This window comes from Hyperolius riggenbachi, chromosome 4 (genome assembly GCF_040937935.1).
Source record: "Hyperolius riggenbachi isolate aHypRig1 chromosome 4, aHypRig1.pri, whole genome shotgun sequence".
Taxonomy (NCBI): Eukaryota; Metazoa; Chordata; class Amphibia; order Anura; family Hyperoliidae; genus Hyperolius; species Hyperolius riggenbachi.
Genome location: NC_090649.1, coordinates 433,140,424 through 433,157,234, shown reverse-complemented (window position 1 = coordinate 433,157,234; position 16,811 = coordinate 433,140,424). Strand labels below are relative to the sequence as shown.

General features: G+C 43.8%; 1 protein-coding gene across 2 annotated transcripts in view; it reads right to left on the bottom strand.

Moving 5' to 3' along the window:
• The window catches only part of MCM8 (minichromosome maintenance 8 homologous recombination repair factor), a 72,755-nt gene that overhangs the window by 42,266 nt on the left and 13,678 nt on the right, over positions 1-16,811 (bottom strand). For both annotated transcript variants that reach the window (XM_068232500.1, XM_068232501.1), the window contains exons 3-4: positions 11,936-12,028; positions 463-545 (exon numbers count right to left, since the gene is read on the bottom strand). In XM_068232500.1, coding sequence (XP_068088601.1) covers positions 463-545; positions 11,936-12,028 — 176 coding nt within the window. The remainder of the gene's footprint in view (positions 1-462; positions 546-11,935; positions 12,029-16,811) is intronic.

Genomic DNA, 16,811 nt, shown 5'->3' with positions numbered 1-16,811 from the left:
AAAGCTGCAGGATCCACAATTGCAATTTACCTAATTGCAGTCGCTCCTGTGGGTTTGCAGCCATTGACTTTCATTAGCCTAGCCATAGCCCTCAAAGGAGTTGCTGAACATGTTACAGAAGTAGTAACATTTTATGTATTTCAATTTCGCAAGATTTGGACTAAAAGCTTGTTTAGGACCTTAGCCTTTTGTCGCATCCAGCTATTCCAATAGGAAAGGCCGTCCAGTATAAGCAATGTAACAAATTAGTGTGAAATCATTACACCTCTTCTGGATAGAACTAAAGAGGAATCACTTAGTTAAAGCCAGCTCAATGGAGAAAAACTAATATTTTCCCTGAATGCATCAAAGAAAATGGGGTCGGAGTTCACGAAGAACTGGAGACGATATGATGGGCTTTATAAGCATTGCAAAGTGCTGTAAAATAGGTTCAAAGTAATAAAATAAAGCTCTTCAACTCACTTTGTCATAATATTCTATGCGTTTTGTGAAGAACCTCTCAAAGGCTTGAACTCTCAGCACAAACGGGGAATTGTCGCTGTAACCTGAAAATACATAAGCATTAAAGAACAACTGTCCTTTTCAGGGTTTAACTTTTCATATATAAAACTGAACTTCCCATTAAAGTTGTAAGGTTTAGAGCAGTGTTTCTCAAAGCTGTCCTCATGACTCCCCAATAGTGCATGTTTTGCAGGCAACCTCACCTAAGCATAGGTGGGGTAATTAGTGTCTCAGCTACATGGAATCCACCTAGCTGAGACACTAATTACCCCACCTGTGCATAGCTGAGGTTGCCTGCAAAACATGCGCTGTAGGGGAGTCACGAGGACAGGTTGGAGAAACACTGGTTTAGAGAGCGACTAATATTTTTTGGAAGGGAATTTCAGAGAGGTGGAAAAGCTTGTGAGAAGCCCTGTGTTCGTGAATATTTGGAGACAATTCTAGTGGAGGACAGAAAAAGGTTATTTGCAGACCAGAAGTTGGAGATGGAATGATATCTGGACATTAATGAGGAGAGTTATGAGAAAGGGAGATTGTGGAAAGCTGTGTAGGTTACAGTTGGGAGTTTGAACTGGATTTGCAGGGTAATTGGAAGCCAATGAAGAGCTTGACAAAGAGGGGCAGCTGGTGAATAACAGATGTCAGTGTGGATTAAAGATGTGGTAGTCTGCTAGTTTGTGGGCCACACAAAAGGGGATTTGCTATGTTTTGCTTATCCATACCTGTGAGATCCAAACGGGATTGGCACTATAACAGGCAAATTTCCCCAGGGCCCAATAATCTGTACGCCTCCCCCCTACACACACACACACACACACACACACACACACACACACACACACACACACACACACACACACACACACACACACACACACACACACACACACACACACACACACACACACACACACACACACACACACACACACACACACACACACACACACACACACACACACACACACACACACACACACACACACACACACACACACACACACACGTCCCCCCTCTTAACCACTTCAGCCTCCAGTGTTTTTTTAACCCTAAGCATCATTTCAGCGCTCCTCATTCATTCGCCAATAACTTTATCACTACTTATCACAAAAAAAAAATCTATATCTTGTTTTTTCCGCTACCAATTAGGCTTTCTTTGGGTGGTACATTTTGCTAAGAATTTTTTTTTTCTAAATGCATTTTAAATGGGAATAATAATAATAAAAAGAAAAATGGAAAAAAATCATTATTTCTCAGTTTTCTGCCATTATAGTTTTTGCATGCTATTATAAATTATGTCCCTACCACAATTTTACATTTTTTTCAGTTTTGCATCCATCACTTTTTAACATGCATATTAAAATGCATATATTTGACATGCATATTAAAAAATTTCAGACCCTAAGATAACTATTTATGTTTGTTTGTAAAGGTAATATTTTTATTTCTTATTTAAAGTTTTATTTGTATATTTTTGGAAGTGTGGGAAGGAGTTAATTTTAAAATATGTGTAGGTCTGTTTGATAAAATAAATGTATGTAAGTGTAATTTTACTATTTGGCCACAAGATGTCCTCGCGCAGTACAATTAGTACGCTAAACAGGAAGTAATGTGTGGATGTTTTACTTCTGACATCGCAATGACGCTGGCATCTAATTGATGCTGGCGTTCATTGACATGGGGACTGTGTTCCCATTCATTGATCTCCGGGCTAACGGGTGGCGACGAGTACCCCCGGGGGAATGAGTGATCGGCCGCAGCGACAAGTTTTTTTCATGGAAGATTTCATGGATGTAGCTCCTACATCCAGCATGCATTATTGGACGTAGGAGCTATGTCCAAAAAGCTAAATTGGTTAAATTGGAAGGCCTAGGGTTTTGCCGCTAGATTTGGAGTTGCAGCGTGTGGTGGAAGTGTGAAGTGTGTTCCACTGGCTCGAAAGAGGATAGAAGGGGCTGAAGAGAAGTGAGATCTCTTGCGCCATCTAGTGTCCAATGGCTAACTTGAGCACAGCCAGTGTAAGTACTATTGAAACATTAACACTGGCATAACTACATATTAAATATTAGTGCTGGCAGGCTACAGTGAGGAAGTGTAAACAAACAAAAATTCTTAATTTCTCACTGACAATTAATAATTTGGGGTTGGCGGATGGTTACCTGGGGGGGGGCCCAGCTTGGGGCTCTGGGGGGAATTGCCAACAAAGGGCTCCTAATGCAGCTTTAGGGATGGGAGGAGAGGGTCAGGTCTGTTGGGAGGTATTACCATTGCCCGGAGCCGCCACTGTTACTAGAACCAGCCGTGGCTCCGAACATGAAGAATATCAACTGGCCCCATGTTATTTTATTACAGTTAGATACCTTGGGAGGACATAACATGAATTTGTGACCTATGAAGGAATACACAGCTGAACAAAATGATATTTTCCTATTGTTTGCCACAATGTTTTGCTGAAATGCTGAACACTACAGAGTATTCCTTATATCGGTTCTGCCTATGGCCTTGACTGCATATAACCTGATCATCTTTCTCTGCATATATAGAACAGTCACTGCTGTGTTTTCATACAAAGCAATAACAAAATGAGTTATTCACCTTCATTAAACTGAAACCTGTGTGCCTCCTGATCAGGTATGCATTATACATGTGCAAATGATGAATCTTCAAAAGGTTGCCTTTTGAAAGATGCAAAACTTGCAATTACATGCATCTATTCACAACTCTTCCAAAAGAGATGTACACATGATGTTGCTATGCACAATTATACTGATGCTAAAAAAAACTAACTACATGTACAAGTTAACCAGTTCACCCCCAAGGGTTTTTACTCTAACGGACCAGAGCAATTTTCACTTGTCAGTGGTCCTCCCTTTAAGGCCCGGTTCACATTAGCGGTGGCCGTCCGGAATCGCCGTGCCGGAGCCGGACCGCTTGCAGAACGGACGCACGGCATGGCAATGAAAGCCTATGCGTCCGTTCACATGCGTCCGTTCTGCCGGACCGGATCCGGACTCCGGCATCCGTTCCAACATGCGCTATTTTTGGGTCCGGCTCCTCCGGCAGCCGTATCCGGGGCGGAGCCGGACTGCACCATCCGGCCAATACAAAGCAATGAGAACCGGAGAGCGCACAACACACTGGTTAAAAATCCGGATGTTCTACCCCACTTCCTATGCGGATTGTTGCGGCGATTTTGGATGGGGACACATGGGCAAGCATTTTGGAGTGGAGCAGCAGTGACTTTACACGAGCTGGAGATGTTGGCAGCATGTCGGAGGTGGAGGTGAGTGCTAAACAGCAGAGGGCCTGATTCCACAGGTCCCCCTTCTGCTGACCTCCCAGACCCCAACATTTTATTTGGTTTGTACTTAACTTTTGCCAAACGGATCCGGATCGCATCCTGATGAACACCTGATGCAACCTGACCAAATCCGGATCAGATCCGGATCAGAACCGTACGGTTCCGATCCGGATCCGGTCCGGATCCGGTCAGGTCATCCGGTCCGTTTGGCAGACAACCGCAAGTGTGAACCGGGCCTTATTCCCTAATAACTTTATTACTACTTATCACAAGAAAATGATCTATACCTAGTTTTTTTCGACACCAATTAGGCTTTCTGTGGGTAGTACATTTTGCTAAGAATTTTTTTCTATCCTAAATGTGTTTTAATGGGAAAAAGACAAAAAAATGAAAAAAAAAATTATTTCTCAGTTTTCAGCCATTATAGTTTTAAAATTAAACATTCTCGTGTGGTTAAAACAAACACCGTTTATTTGCCCAGTTGTCCCGATTATTAAACCGTTTTGAAATATAGGTGTTATTTTTCTGTTTTGTTTTTTTTTTGTTCTGGCCATAATTACAAGCCCCTATATAATAAATGAAAATTAATTTTCCCCCATAAAATATAGATTAAAAAAAGCTGAGTCCCTAAGGAAACTATTTATTTATTTATTTTAAGCTGATTTTTATTTACAAGTATTTTTTTTTTTTTTTTGCGGGGGAGGGGGGGGGGGGGAGGGTTGGAAGTGTAATTTTAATAATTTTATTAATAGTGTGTATGTAATTGTATAGGTATGTGTAATATACTTTTTGGCCACAAGATGGCAATAGTGAACACTCTCCCGTATAGGATGTGATCACTTTTTTTTTTTTTTTTTGCACTTTATTAAACTGTAACAGTTCCTATTTTTATGAATGGACGCGGCCGCTGTTTGCGATCGCGTCCATTCACTCCAGGCAGTGCGATTGGGTAGAGGACTGCTCGGTCCTCTTCCCCAATCACTCAGCACATGATCCCGACGGTAATGGCGGTGATAGCGGCGCGCACACGTGCGGAGTGGCAGCGGGAACGCGCGACGTATTAAAACGTCATGTTGCCATTAACAGGCAAAAGCATGACGTTTTAATACTATACATTGCCGTTAAATGGTTAAAGGATATGTTTACAGCATAAACATCCTGGATCAGCCCCCAAACAGACCAATAATGCTTTCAAGTTTCAGCGAACAGTGCAGTGGGAAGCACATTAACCAGTTCAGGACCATAGGCTTACAACCCCCTAGTGACCAGGCTATTTTTTTACAATTTAGTGCTCTGCAGCTTTAATAGCTTGCTACAGAGCCAATTAAAGAGACTCTGAAGTCTCTCAAAATAGAGGTTTTTCTTTTAAAATCCTCCTTAATATCAATGCCCTAACTGAAACGCTGCATCCACGCGGCTGCACACTAACTAAATCACCCCAAACTCCCGGGGCAAAAATCCACTACTTTCTTGGTCGTGGATTTTGCTGCCCGGGGAGGCAGAGCTTTGGGCTGTAGCTCTGCCTCCATGCGTGTCAATCAGTGCTGATCACCGCCTCTCCCCCGCCCCTCTCAGCGAAAGAAGACTGAAAGGGGCGGGGAGAGGCAGCGATCAGCCCAGATGGGCGCGTGTAGAAGCAGAGCTACAGCCCAAAGCTCTGCCTCTTCATGGATGCACTCCCTGCTATGTGCCCCGAGGAGTTTGGGGTGATTTATTGACTGTTCAGCCACGGGGATGCGGCGTTCTAGTTAGGGCATTGATATTAAAGAGGATTTTAAAAGAATACAGGTATTTTGTGAGACTTCAGTCTCTCTTAAAAGGAGTTATCAGGCAAAAAAAAAAAAAATGAGCTTCACTTACCTGGGGCTTCTACCAGGCCCATGCAACCATCCTGTGCCCTCATAGTCACTCATTGCTGCTCTAGTCCCCCGCCGCCGACTAGTTTCGTTGCAGCGGGCCGCATTGCGAACATTTTTATGCATTCTCACTGATGCAGGAACATCAACACATACATTTTTACGCATTAGTGGCTCAATGCGTACATTTTTACGCATTAAACCACCAACGCGTAAAACAGCGGGAATGCGTAAAAATGTACGCAACGCGGCCCGCCGACCCAGAGGTCGGCAAAAACAAAACTAGCTGGCGGCGGGGGACTGGAGCAGCAGTGAGTGACTACGAGGGCACAGGATGGCTGCATGGGGCTGGTAGAAGCCCCAGGTAAGTAACTCATTTTTTTTTTTTTGCCTGATAACTCCTTTAAGGTAGCCACTAATGGTCCAATCTTTTTCATCCAATTTTACCAAATCTATATAGTATAAGAGTAAATTGAGTGAATATATTGAATGGATAATTTAGGCAGTTATCTTATATTACATAGAAATGGTAAGATTGGATGAAAAAGACTGGATCATTAGTGGCCACCTTTAGCATGCAAGGGCCCCTTTTCTACCCACCAACAGAGCCTATCAGGGAAATCTTCTCTCATAGGCATCAGCCCATGAGAGGGGATAGCGATCGACACGGCTGTCCCCCAGTACAGCGCACCACTTTACAATGTGAATAGATGGCGAAACAGTCTGCAAGCTGATCACTGCTGGCAGACTGATGACGGAGCGGAGTTCCATCATTTAAGCGGGGATGCGCGTGCAGGATCCCCACTAATCTCCTCCCACTGCTCTTGTCACCTTTCAGCATTAGGCGGTCCTGGGATTGCCACCTTCCCGACGCCTATAGGCATTAGGCGGTCAGGAAGGGGTTAAAGAGGCACCGTAGTGACATATAGTAGAATGCAGTACCGCAATTTATTCAGGATACCCATTTTTATGTTAATTATCCTGGTTTCCTCATCAGAAACGCCTATATATATATATATATATATATATATATATATATATATATATATATATATATATATATATCAATACATTTCTTTATATTGGTATGTAGTCCCGCCCTCCTAGTGATGCTTAGACTATGCTACAAAAACACTGGTGGAGGTGCCCTTGATGATTTGATACTACTAGATGACCCGCTTCCTCATGGCCAATACAAGTGCCTGTAGAACTTTTGGTCACGAATGTGAGTGCCTGTTTTTCACAGCATAGATTGTATTCCAGCAGCTTCACAATGAACTACCCTCAGCCAATAAGTGAGGAGCAGGAGGGGAGATAACATGCTTCCCTCTCATCGGCAATGTACCAAATACAGTCAGATAAGATTAATTACAGCAGAAACATTTTTGATTACAGTATATTGGAATGCTTGCAATGCAGGGTGAAGTTGCAGGCTGCATAATAAACACAGAGTAGTGGGTAAATGGAATTTGATTTTGTGGCTGACTTTCCCACTTTAACCACTTTACCCCCAGCGGTACGAATTTCTGCGCCCCTTTTTTCCCTCCTAAAAAACCAGGGACGGAGAAATCCGTACCTTCCGCGCTACCGCCGCTGTCCGCGCTCCCGCCGCTCGTGCGCGCGCACCCGCCGCTCGTGCACGTCGCCGCCCGCTCGCCCAGAGATCAATGAACGGGAAAATCCATTCCCGTTCGTTGATCTCGCCCCCGCAATGATCTGCTGCTTCTTTCAGAAACAGCGAGATCATTGTGCGTCTCTCAGCCTCCTACTGCTTCCTGTAAGCGTCCTTCCGGACGCTTACAGGTCGCATGTAAACAAACACTCTGTGGCCATCTTGTGGCCAAATAGTAAACTACACCCTAAAAGCATTTTACACATACAAACATTACATTTACACAATAAATTAACTCATTACCTCCCACACTCCCCAATTTTTTTTTATTTTTTTTTGTAATTAAAAAAAAAAAAAAAAATACAATAAAAAAAAAAACATAAATAGTTACCTTAGGGACTGAACTTTTTAAATATTTATGTCAAGAGGGTATAACACTGTTACTTTATAAACTGCGGGCTTGTAATTAGGGATGGATGCAAAACTGAAAAAAATGTACCTTTATTTCCAAATAAAATATTGTCGCCAAACATTGTGATAGGGACATAGTTTAAATGGTTTTATAACCGGGACATATGGGTTAATACATTTCATGGGTTTTAATTACAGTAGCATGCTTTATTTAAAAACTATAATGGCCGAAAACTGAAAAATAATATTTTTTTCCCACATTTTTTCCTATTTCCCCATTAAAACACATTTAGAATAAAATAATTCTTGGCATAATGTCCCACCTAAAGAAAGCCTAATTGGTGGCAAAAAAAACAAGATATAGTTCATTTCATTGGGATAAGTAATAATAAAGTTATAGACGAATGAATGGAAGGAGCGCTGAAAGGTGAAAATTGCTCTGGTGGTCAGGGGGTAAAACCCCTCAGTGGTGAAGTGGTTAAGCAACTAAGAGGCACAGGAAAGCAGTGATTCATAAAGACTTTCAGTATTTTATTTCCAAACTGTTGGACATATTTTGTTGTCTGATTAAGAGAAAGTAGGGCAAGCGCTACACATCTCAGCCCCGCTTAGATCAGAGCCCCTGAAGAGATGCTGCTGCAGCTTAATACAGCCAGGCCTCTGAAGAATTTCAAGTGTTCTGGTCTTCGGGGATATTTGGGGTTTATGTTTTTACCACGTTCTCCCTGTACCGATTTAAACACTGCAATAAGACACTGTGAACACAGCATGAACTGTACATCAAATGCCCATTCATGCGGACACACACGTAGCTGTGCAGAGCCTTCCCCAGAGTTCACCTCTGCCATATGTTACATCTTCCCTGGAGGGAGGCGGTCCATGGGATCAGAAGGACGCAGCTTTCAGTGTGCTGAGAGGAATACACCGTGTTCTGCCTGAGGCCGATGATCAGAACGAGGAGGCCTGTCTCCTATTATATGTTTATATTGTGTGGATTTAATGTAAATCTGAACATTTCCTGATACTGTTAAAGAATCAACAAGAATTAAAATAAATATAAGGGTTTTTTTGTAGAATATCTGTTCAGCAGTAAAACAAATACATTTTTTTTTTTATAATTCAGGAATGTATGGGCAGCGCGGTGGTTAGCGCTCTCGCCTTGCAGCGCTGGGTCCCCGGTTCGAATCCCAGCCAGGTCAACTTCTGCAAGGAGTTTGTATGTTCTCCCCCTGTCTACGTGGGTTTCCCCCGGGCATTCTGGTTTCTTCCCACATCCCCAAAACATACAGATAAGTTAATTGGCTTCCCCCTAAATTGGCCCTAGACTACGATACACACACTACACAATATAGGCATATGACTATGGTAGGGACTAGATTGTGAGGGACAGTTAGTGACAAGACTATATATAGTCTGTACAGCTCTGCGGAAGATATCGGCGCTATATAAATACTAAATAATAATAATAATAATAACCTTACAACTCAGCACACAAGTAATTCCCCCCCCCCTCTTTTCTGCCCACCAACAGAGCTTCCTGTTGGTGGGCTGTGATTACCGCTACGTTTATTTTTATTTATTTGGTTTTTCTAATAAATTTCCCTATTTTTTTTATATTTATTCCAAACCCCCCTCCCCCCTGCCAGCCAATGACAGCGATCATCTGTCATAGGCATCAGCCTATGAGAGACGATTTCTCCTGAGCCTCTAGAGTACAGCGCTGCCGTAGATCGAAATGCTATGATGTAAATAGACGGCGGTTTCGCAGTCTAATAGTCTCCTAGTGGTGATAGCCGCTGGGAGACTGATGACGGAGCAGAGGGATTCTCAGTATTTCATTTATTCTTTACAAAATCAGTCCCTGGAAAGGAGCTATACAAAGATGCAGGTTGCCCATTTGCACACTATTCTGCCAGTTGGACTGAGCAACTGCCATTCACTAAGCGCTTTTTAAAATAAAGAAAACCCTGAGAATCCCCCATGAGGAGATGGGCTAGTCCAAAACCTGTCAGATTTCTACTACCTACTGTAGGTGACAGCAACATAGGAGAAAAGTAATTCATAGCACATTTAACTCTGGGAGAAATGTACATTTTATTTATGCGTTTCCATGTATTTAAAATTTTTCCGCGATATTGGCTCTTTCCTGCTCTCAGAAGTCATCTACTGCCAGGAAAGTGTTTTATGGCTCTAATTCCTTATCAGTGAAGGTTACGCTATATGAATTTTCACTTGCATACCTGATATTTAACCCTTTCAGGCAGAGAAAGAAAAAAAGAACACAGCATAGTTATTTGTGTGCTTGGCACTGTACATACACGTTTGTCTCATCATGCCACATGTCACCTCGGGTATCCTTTAAATTTGCATGCCAGAATTATTTGCATCTCATTGACCATCTGTAATAGTCATTGTAATTTACCAGCCAGTACTGCTCTTTGCTAGAATGATAGATGTTCAGCTGTCTTTTCATCCACTGAAACGTACTGTGCAATAACTGCATTACCAAAGAAAAGGCTTCTATATGATCACCTTATAGTCCATAAATCAAAAAGAGAATAGAGGGGAAATAATAAATATTAAAATGTCACAATGAAAGTAAGTAGAACGTTAGCCAAAAGGGAAAATAAATCAATATATTGCAAAGTAAGATGTAAAAAAATAGAAGAGAGATCAACAAATGATCGATAGTCGCCATGTAATTTGTTCATATTGTTTGATCCACAATCATCTTTACTACTGGCAGACAAGAAAAAAAAAAATCAGACAGCACCAGCTGCCCCTATTTACAACCACACCCCCTAACAATGCGATAGGCTAAGGTTTTTTTTTTTATAGATATACATCTGTACAGAGGGAGGTACTGGTTGCTTGGAAGTTAGAAATAGCTGTTATTTCCGACAATGCAATAAGGCTCACAAACAGGAAACTGTTAGGACCAAGAGTCTGACATCACACTGTGGGAGGGGTTTCACCCCAATATCAGCCATACAGACCTCCCTAATGATCTATTTGAGAAAAGGTAAAGATTTAGCATGGAAAAGTGGGCCTGCATCGGGTCGGGTAACCGGGATGCGGGTCGGGTACCTGTTTTGATTATTATCGGGTTCCGGATCAGGTGCGGGTAACGGGCCTGCGGGTGCCAGATTCACCAGAAAGCGGGTTGCGGGTCAGATGCGGGTAGCGGGGCTGCGGGTCGGGTCTGAAAAATCAGACCTGCACAGGACATCAGGTCAGGTACCCGCAGATTGTGTACGGGTACCCATTTTGATTTAATCAGGTAGCGGGTCGGGTGCGGGTAGCGTCTATCTTTTCAGGTGCGGGTACCAGATTCACCAGAAAGCGGGCTGCGGGTCGGGTGTGGGTAGGGGGGTCTAAAAATTAAACCCGCGCAGGCCTCTAGTATCAGCTACTGATTGGGATGAAGTTAAATTGTAAGCCTTTGGCAGGGTCCTCCCTTCCCTAGTGTAGTCTACATGATTGTGTGCCTCTTTCCTATGACAGCCTTGTACTTCTATTACTGGGCCTACCTAACCAGCCCAAAATCAAGTGTATTTTGTACCGTTTGCCTTGTATAACTTTGTTCCATGTTGTTTAACCTTGTTACGTTTGTCATCCTTGTATCATAGTTTATATTTATTGTCCAGTGCTGCGTAATATGTTGGTGCTTTAAAAATACAATAAATAATAACATTTCAATCCTTGGTTGCAGTTCCTCTTTGAAAGAAGTAAAAAAAAAAAACTAAGTTAGAATGAGAGCTATAAAACATTAGTACTATTTCTCTAGGTATCTGAAAAGTACATCCTGCTGAATACTAAACCACTAAATCCGCTCATAGTCAGCCGTGCAGGGTACATAATATCAGTACTCAGTAGTAAACGCAAAGCGACAATACTGGCAGAAGACGACACGGGGTTAATGGGACTTTTTTTCTGCCAGAGGTGTATGTCCTTTAAGTGCGGCAGGGTTAAGTACACGACTAGCTTCCCAATGATTTCATATATTGCCCAGAGAAATTGTGTGTCTTCCCTGACGCCTGACACCAGTAATCATCAGCACAAATTGAAAAATGTCGCCCTGTAAAGAATAGATGATGAAACACAGAGGAGGGACGCAGGCAGCAGATGATGGATGGCATGCAGGAAATAAAAAGGGGTTGGAAACAGCAGAAGTGATTTCCTTTGTAGCTGTTCCATCATAAGATCAGAGTGCGAGTGCTCAGTTGTATGTCTCCTACGTGTGGCTTGCCGTACCTTCCGAGAAATAAAGCTTCCAGCCTTTGTATGGCGCATACTTGTCCAATGTGGTCTGGGTAAGGTGAGACCTGGCGGCTGCTCCAGGGAAGTCTAGTCAAATAAGAAGAGAAAATGCTAAATATCATCTAAAACAATGAAAACAAAAAATATATGTACAGCTTGGTAAATATTGCCAATATTTTATTACAACTAAACCTAACCCTACTATCACACAGAACTCTCCCTCTATTGATGCCTAACCCTAAGACCCCCCCCTGGTGGTGCCTAACCCTAAGACCCTGATGGTGGTGCCTAACCCTAAGACCCCCCTGGTGGTGCCTAACCCTAAGACCCCCCTGGTGGTGCCTAACCCTAAGACCCCCCCTGGTGGTGCCTAACCCTAAGACCCCCCTGGTGGTGCCTAACCCTAAGACCCCCCTGGTGGTGCCTAACCCTAAGACCCCCCCCTGGTGGTGCCTAACACTAAGACCCCCCCCCCCCCCTGGTGGTGCCTAACACTAAAACCCCACTTTCTGACGCCTAAGCCTACAACCCCCTTCTTGACGCCTAACACTAAAACTCCCTTTCTCCGCTGCAAATAACATTAAAACAAAAAGCCATACATTTCTAAGATAATACATTTCAAAACAATCATTTACGAAATTATAATTCTCAAAACGAATTTCATTATTATTTAAAAAAAAAAAAAAACGTTGAACGATCATTTACAAAATGATAATCATCAAAACGAATTTCCAGACAATATTTTTCAAAACACTGATTCTCAAAACAAAAAATTTTGGTTGTGCGGGCAAGGTGTCCGCTATTTATCGGGCACCCAAATGTCTTCTTTTGGCGCCCATTAGCCAATATTTTGCATTAGCGCTTATGGAACGCCCACATTTCCTGATTCCACCGATGTTACCTGGACACTCTTTAAAATGTACCCAAGGTCGGGTCAAGAATTGATACTTACCTGTGTATCCCGTAGAGGCTTCAACAGTGGCGAGGAGGAAACAGAAAGTCTCTGGAGGATCCAGTGGCTTTTCTCTCCTTAGGAAAGTATCTGATTTGTGACCCAAAGTTTGCCGCGGGTTCACTTTAAAGAGACACTGTAACTAGAAAAAATTTCCCCTGGGGGGGTACTCACCTCGGGAGGGGGAAGCCTCAGGATCCTAATGAGGCTTCCCCCATCCTCCTCTGTCTCACGGGGGTCTCACTGCAGCCCTGTTCAATATTTACCTTTCCAGGCTCTAGCGGGGGTGCCGTTTCGGCTTTCGGCTCCGAAGTAGACAGAAATACCCGATCTCAGTCGGGTTTGTTCAACTGCACAGCCGCCGGAGACTTGCGCCTGTGCAGTAGAACGGACCCGACTGAGATCGAATATTTCCGCCTACTTCGGAGCGCCTGCGCTGGAGTCTGGAAGGTAAATATTTACATCGCCGATGTGCGCGACCCCCATGGGACGCAGGAGGATGGGGGAAGCCTCGATAGGATCCGGAGGCTTCCCCCTCCCGAGGTGAGTACCCCCCAGGGGCCGTTTTTCTCAGTACAGGTTTTCTTTAAAGCGGTATAAAACCCTGACATAATATTCAATAAAAACATGTTTTCCTACTTTTTATATGCCATACAGTTGTCATATTTGCTTTTGTGCATAAGTATTAGTATTCATTTAGAAATTATACATTTACGCTAATTTTACCCTGAGAGCCGACTTTGCATTTTATTTATAACTGCTTTATTCATCCTCTAACTTAATCAGAAAGCATTTATGCTTCTCTGACTTTGTTCAAGGGATCGGGCAGTGTGAGAGAAGGTTTTGTTTACATTTCTCACTTGATACAATTAAACACTAAATAACATTATGTAAAGTTTCGGAAGCGGCCAGCTCTGCAGACAGGGAAGCTTCTAAAGCCTGTGTTAACCTTTTGAATGCAGTTCTAGTAAAAAAAAAAATATGCTAGTTTTATATAATATGCTGTAAATCCTAGGTTCTCAACATGCGGTACGCGTACCCCAGGGGGTACTTCTGATGGGTCCAGGGGGTACTCGGGCTTGATATACTTAACCACCCTGGCGTTCTATTGAGATCGCCAGGGCGGCTGCGGGAGGGTTTTTTTTAAATTACAAAAAAACTATTTCATGCAGCCAACTGAAAGTTGGCTGCATGAAAGCCCACTAGAGGGCGCTCCTGGAGCATAATTCCGATCGCCTCCGGCGATCAGAATTAACAAGGAAGGCTGCAATGAGCAGCCTTCCTTGTTTGGCTTTCCTCGTCACCATGGCGACGAGCGGAGTGACATCATGGACGTCAGCCGACGTCCTGACGTCAGCCGCCTCCGATCCAGCCCTTAGCGCTGGCCGGAACTATTTGTTCCGGCTGCGCAGGGCTCGGGCGGCTGGGGGGACCCTCTTTCGCCGCTGCTCGCGGCGGATCGCCGCAGAGCGGCGACGATCGGGCAGCACACGCGGCTGGCAAAGTGCCGGCTGCGTGTGCTGCTTTTTATTGCATCGAAATCGGCCCAGCAGGGCCTGAGCGGCACCCTCTAGCGGTAATGGACGAGCTGAGCTCGTCCATACCGCTAAGGTGGTTAACCAAGAATAACAAATTTAGAGATATAGAAAATAATAATTCTTATTTAAACAACACCAAATTAGTATTTTAGCTAATTAAAAGCAATACGACAGCAAGGGGGTTGCTGAGCTGGGCTCCTACACCAGGTATGACACCTGGTTTGCCGGTGCACAATCCCTCTGTGAGTCACCACTTCACAATGTAAATATATACTATATTGAATGAAGGAGGCACTCAAATGGCGTATAAACTTGCGTTTATCAAATAGTAGCAAAACACGACATGTTTCGGGGAAATCCCCTTCCTCAGGTGTACATGCATGCATGTACACCTGAGGAAGGGGATTTCCCCGAAACATGTCGAGTTTTGCTACTATTTGATAAACGCAAGTTTATACGCCATTTGAGTGCCTCCTTCATTCAATATAGTATAAATTAAAAGCAATAATAAATGCTTGCACATTGTTTAGAACCAATTATCATGTACTACATTTAAATATATATTTGTCAAGGGGTACTTGTCATCATGTTTACTATGCTAGGGGGTACTCGATGAGTACAGTGTTTTAAAAGGGGTACACACTTATAAAATGTTGAGAAACACTGCTGTAAATAATCTATTAGAGCAAAGTAGAAATGCTGGGTTTCACTCCACTTTAAGTTTACTTTTTTATGAACTGTAACTAGCTCTTATTTTTGGAGTAGAGCTTTTATTTCAAGCATCCTCAAAAATCCTGAAAAATCATGCTAGGGCTTATTTTCTGGGTAAATCTTATGTTAAAGGGACTCAGCTGGATTAAACAAAACGTTTTATACATACCTGGAGCTTCCTACAGCCCCATATGGATGGATCGCGCCCACGCCGCCGTCCTCAGTCTTCTCGCAGCTCAGATACTGCTGGGAAACGTCACTTCAGCCAGTTGGGCCAGTCTACACAGGAGATGTGCGCCCTCAAATATCTTTCCAGCTGCTGGAGAGATACGCAAACTGATACGCAAGCTGCTAGAGAGCTACGCAAACTGATACGCAAGCTGCTAGAGAGCTACACAAACTGATACGCAAGCTGCTAGAGAGATACGCAAGCTGCTAGAGATACGCAAACTGATACGCAAGCTGCTGGAGACATACGCAAACAGCGCACTTCACTTAAGTCAGACTGGCTCCAAATGATGGAAGTGCGAGGACCCGGTATCGGAGCTGCGAGAAGATGGAGGACGGTGGCGTGGGAGCGATGTGAGCGGATGGGGCTGGAGGAAGCCCCAGGTATGTATAAAACGTTTTGTTTAATCCAGCTCGGGTACACTTTAAGGGAAATGCAGGTAATTTGATGCAGACTGCACTCCAGGGCAGTAAGAATCAGGGCCGGTTCTCTCATGAAGCAAGGTGAAACATTTGCATCAGGCGCAGAAATTGCAGGGGCAGCATGTTTGTACTGTGCGTATCTTCCTGAGGAGGAATGGAGTGGCTGAGGGTGAGCAGTTTGGTTGTCACAGACTCACAGCCAGCCAGTGTGCTATTGTGTTGAGCTGCAGCATGTCATGTGAGAACATGAAGCAGAGAAAATTTTTGGGTGCTGTGCGATCATTTCAAATCGGGGTGGTGGGGGGGTGCATCCTCGCAAGTTTGCCTCAGGCAGCAAAAAGTCTAGAGCCGGCCCTGGTAAGGATCACCAACGATCCCTTACATTCAGGCCACTGATTCTTCAGTTGGCTCCTTTAAAGGACCACTATCGCGAAAACCTTAAAATTTTAAATACGTAAACATATACAGATAAGAAGTGCATTTCTCCCAGAGTAAAATGAGCCATACATTACTTATCTCCTATGTTGCTGTCACTTACAGTAGATAGTAGAATTCTGACAGAACCGACAGGTTTCGGACTAGCCCATCTCCTCGTGGGGGATTCTCAGGGATTTTATATTCAAAAGAACTTAGTGAATGGCAGTTGCTCTGTTCAACTGCCAAAAAAGTGTACAATGAGCAGGGAGGCTGGCCAGTATCTTTGTATATGTTACGGCCAGAACCCGAAGTTTGGCCAGAACTAGAAGTGGCCGGCCACTTCGGGTTCTGGCCGGCCAATGCGCGAACTGGCCGCTGCGCTGCGGCCAATGTGAGAAATGAAACAATTCCTGTAAGGTTAATGTGATGTTGTGGCCGCAGCGCAGCGGGCAAATGTATCACATCTTTACTTTATTCAATGGCATTAAGCCGCCCGGCTTTTTCCTCTGCCTCTCTCTCCTCCCCCCGCCTCTCTCTCTCCTTCTCTTATGGGCACAGCCGGGCGGGGACACGCGTGTCCCTCCGGAGTCGTTCGTCGCGG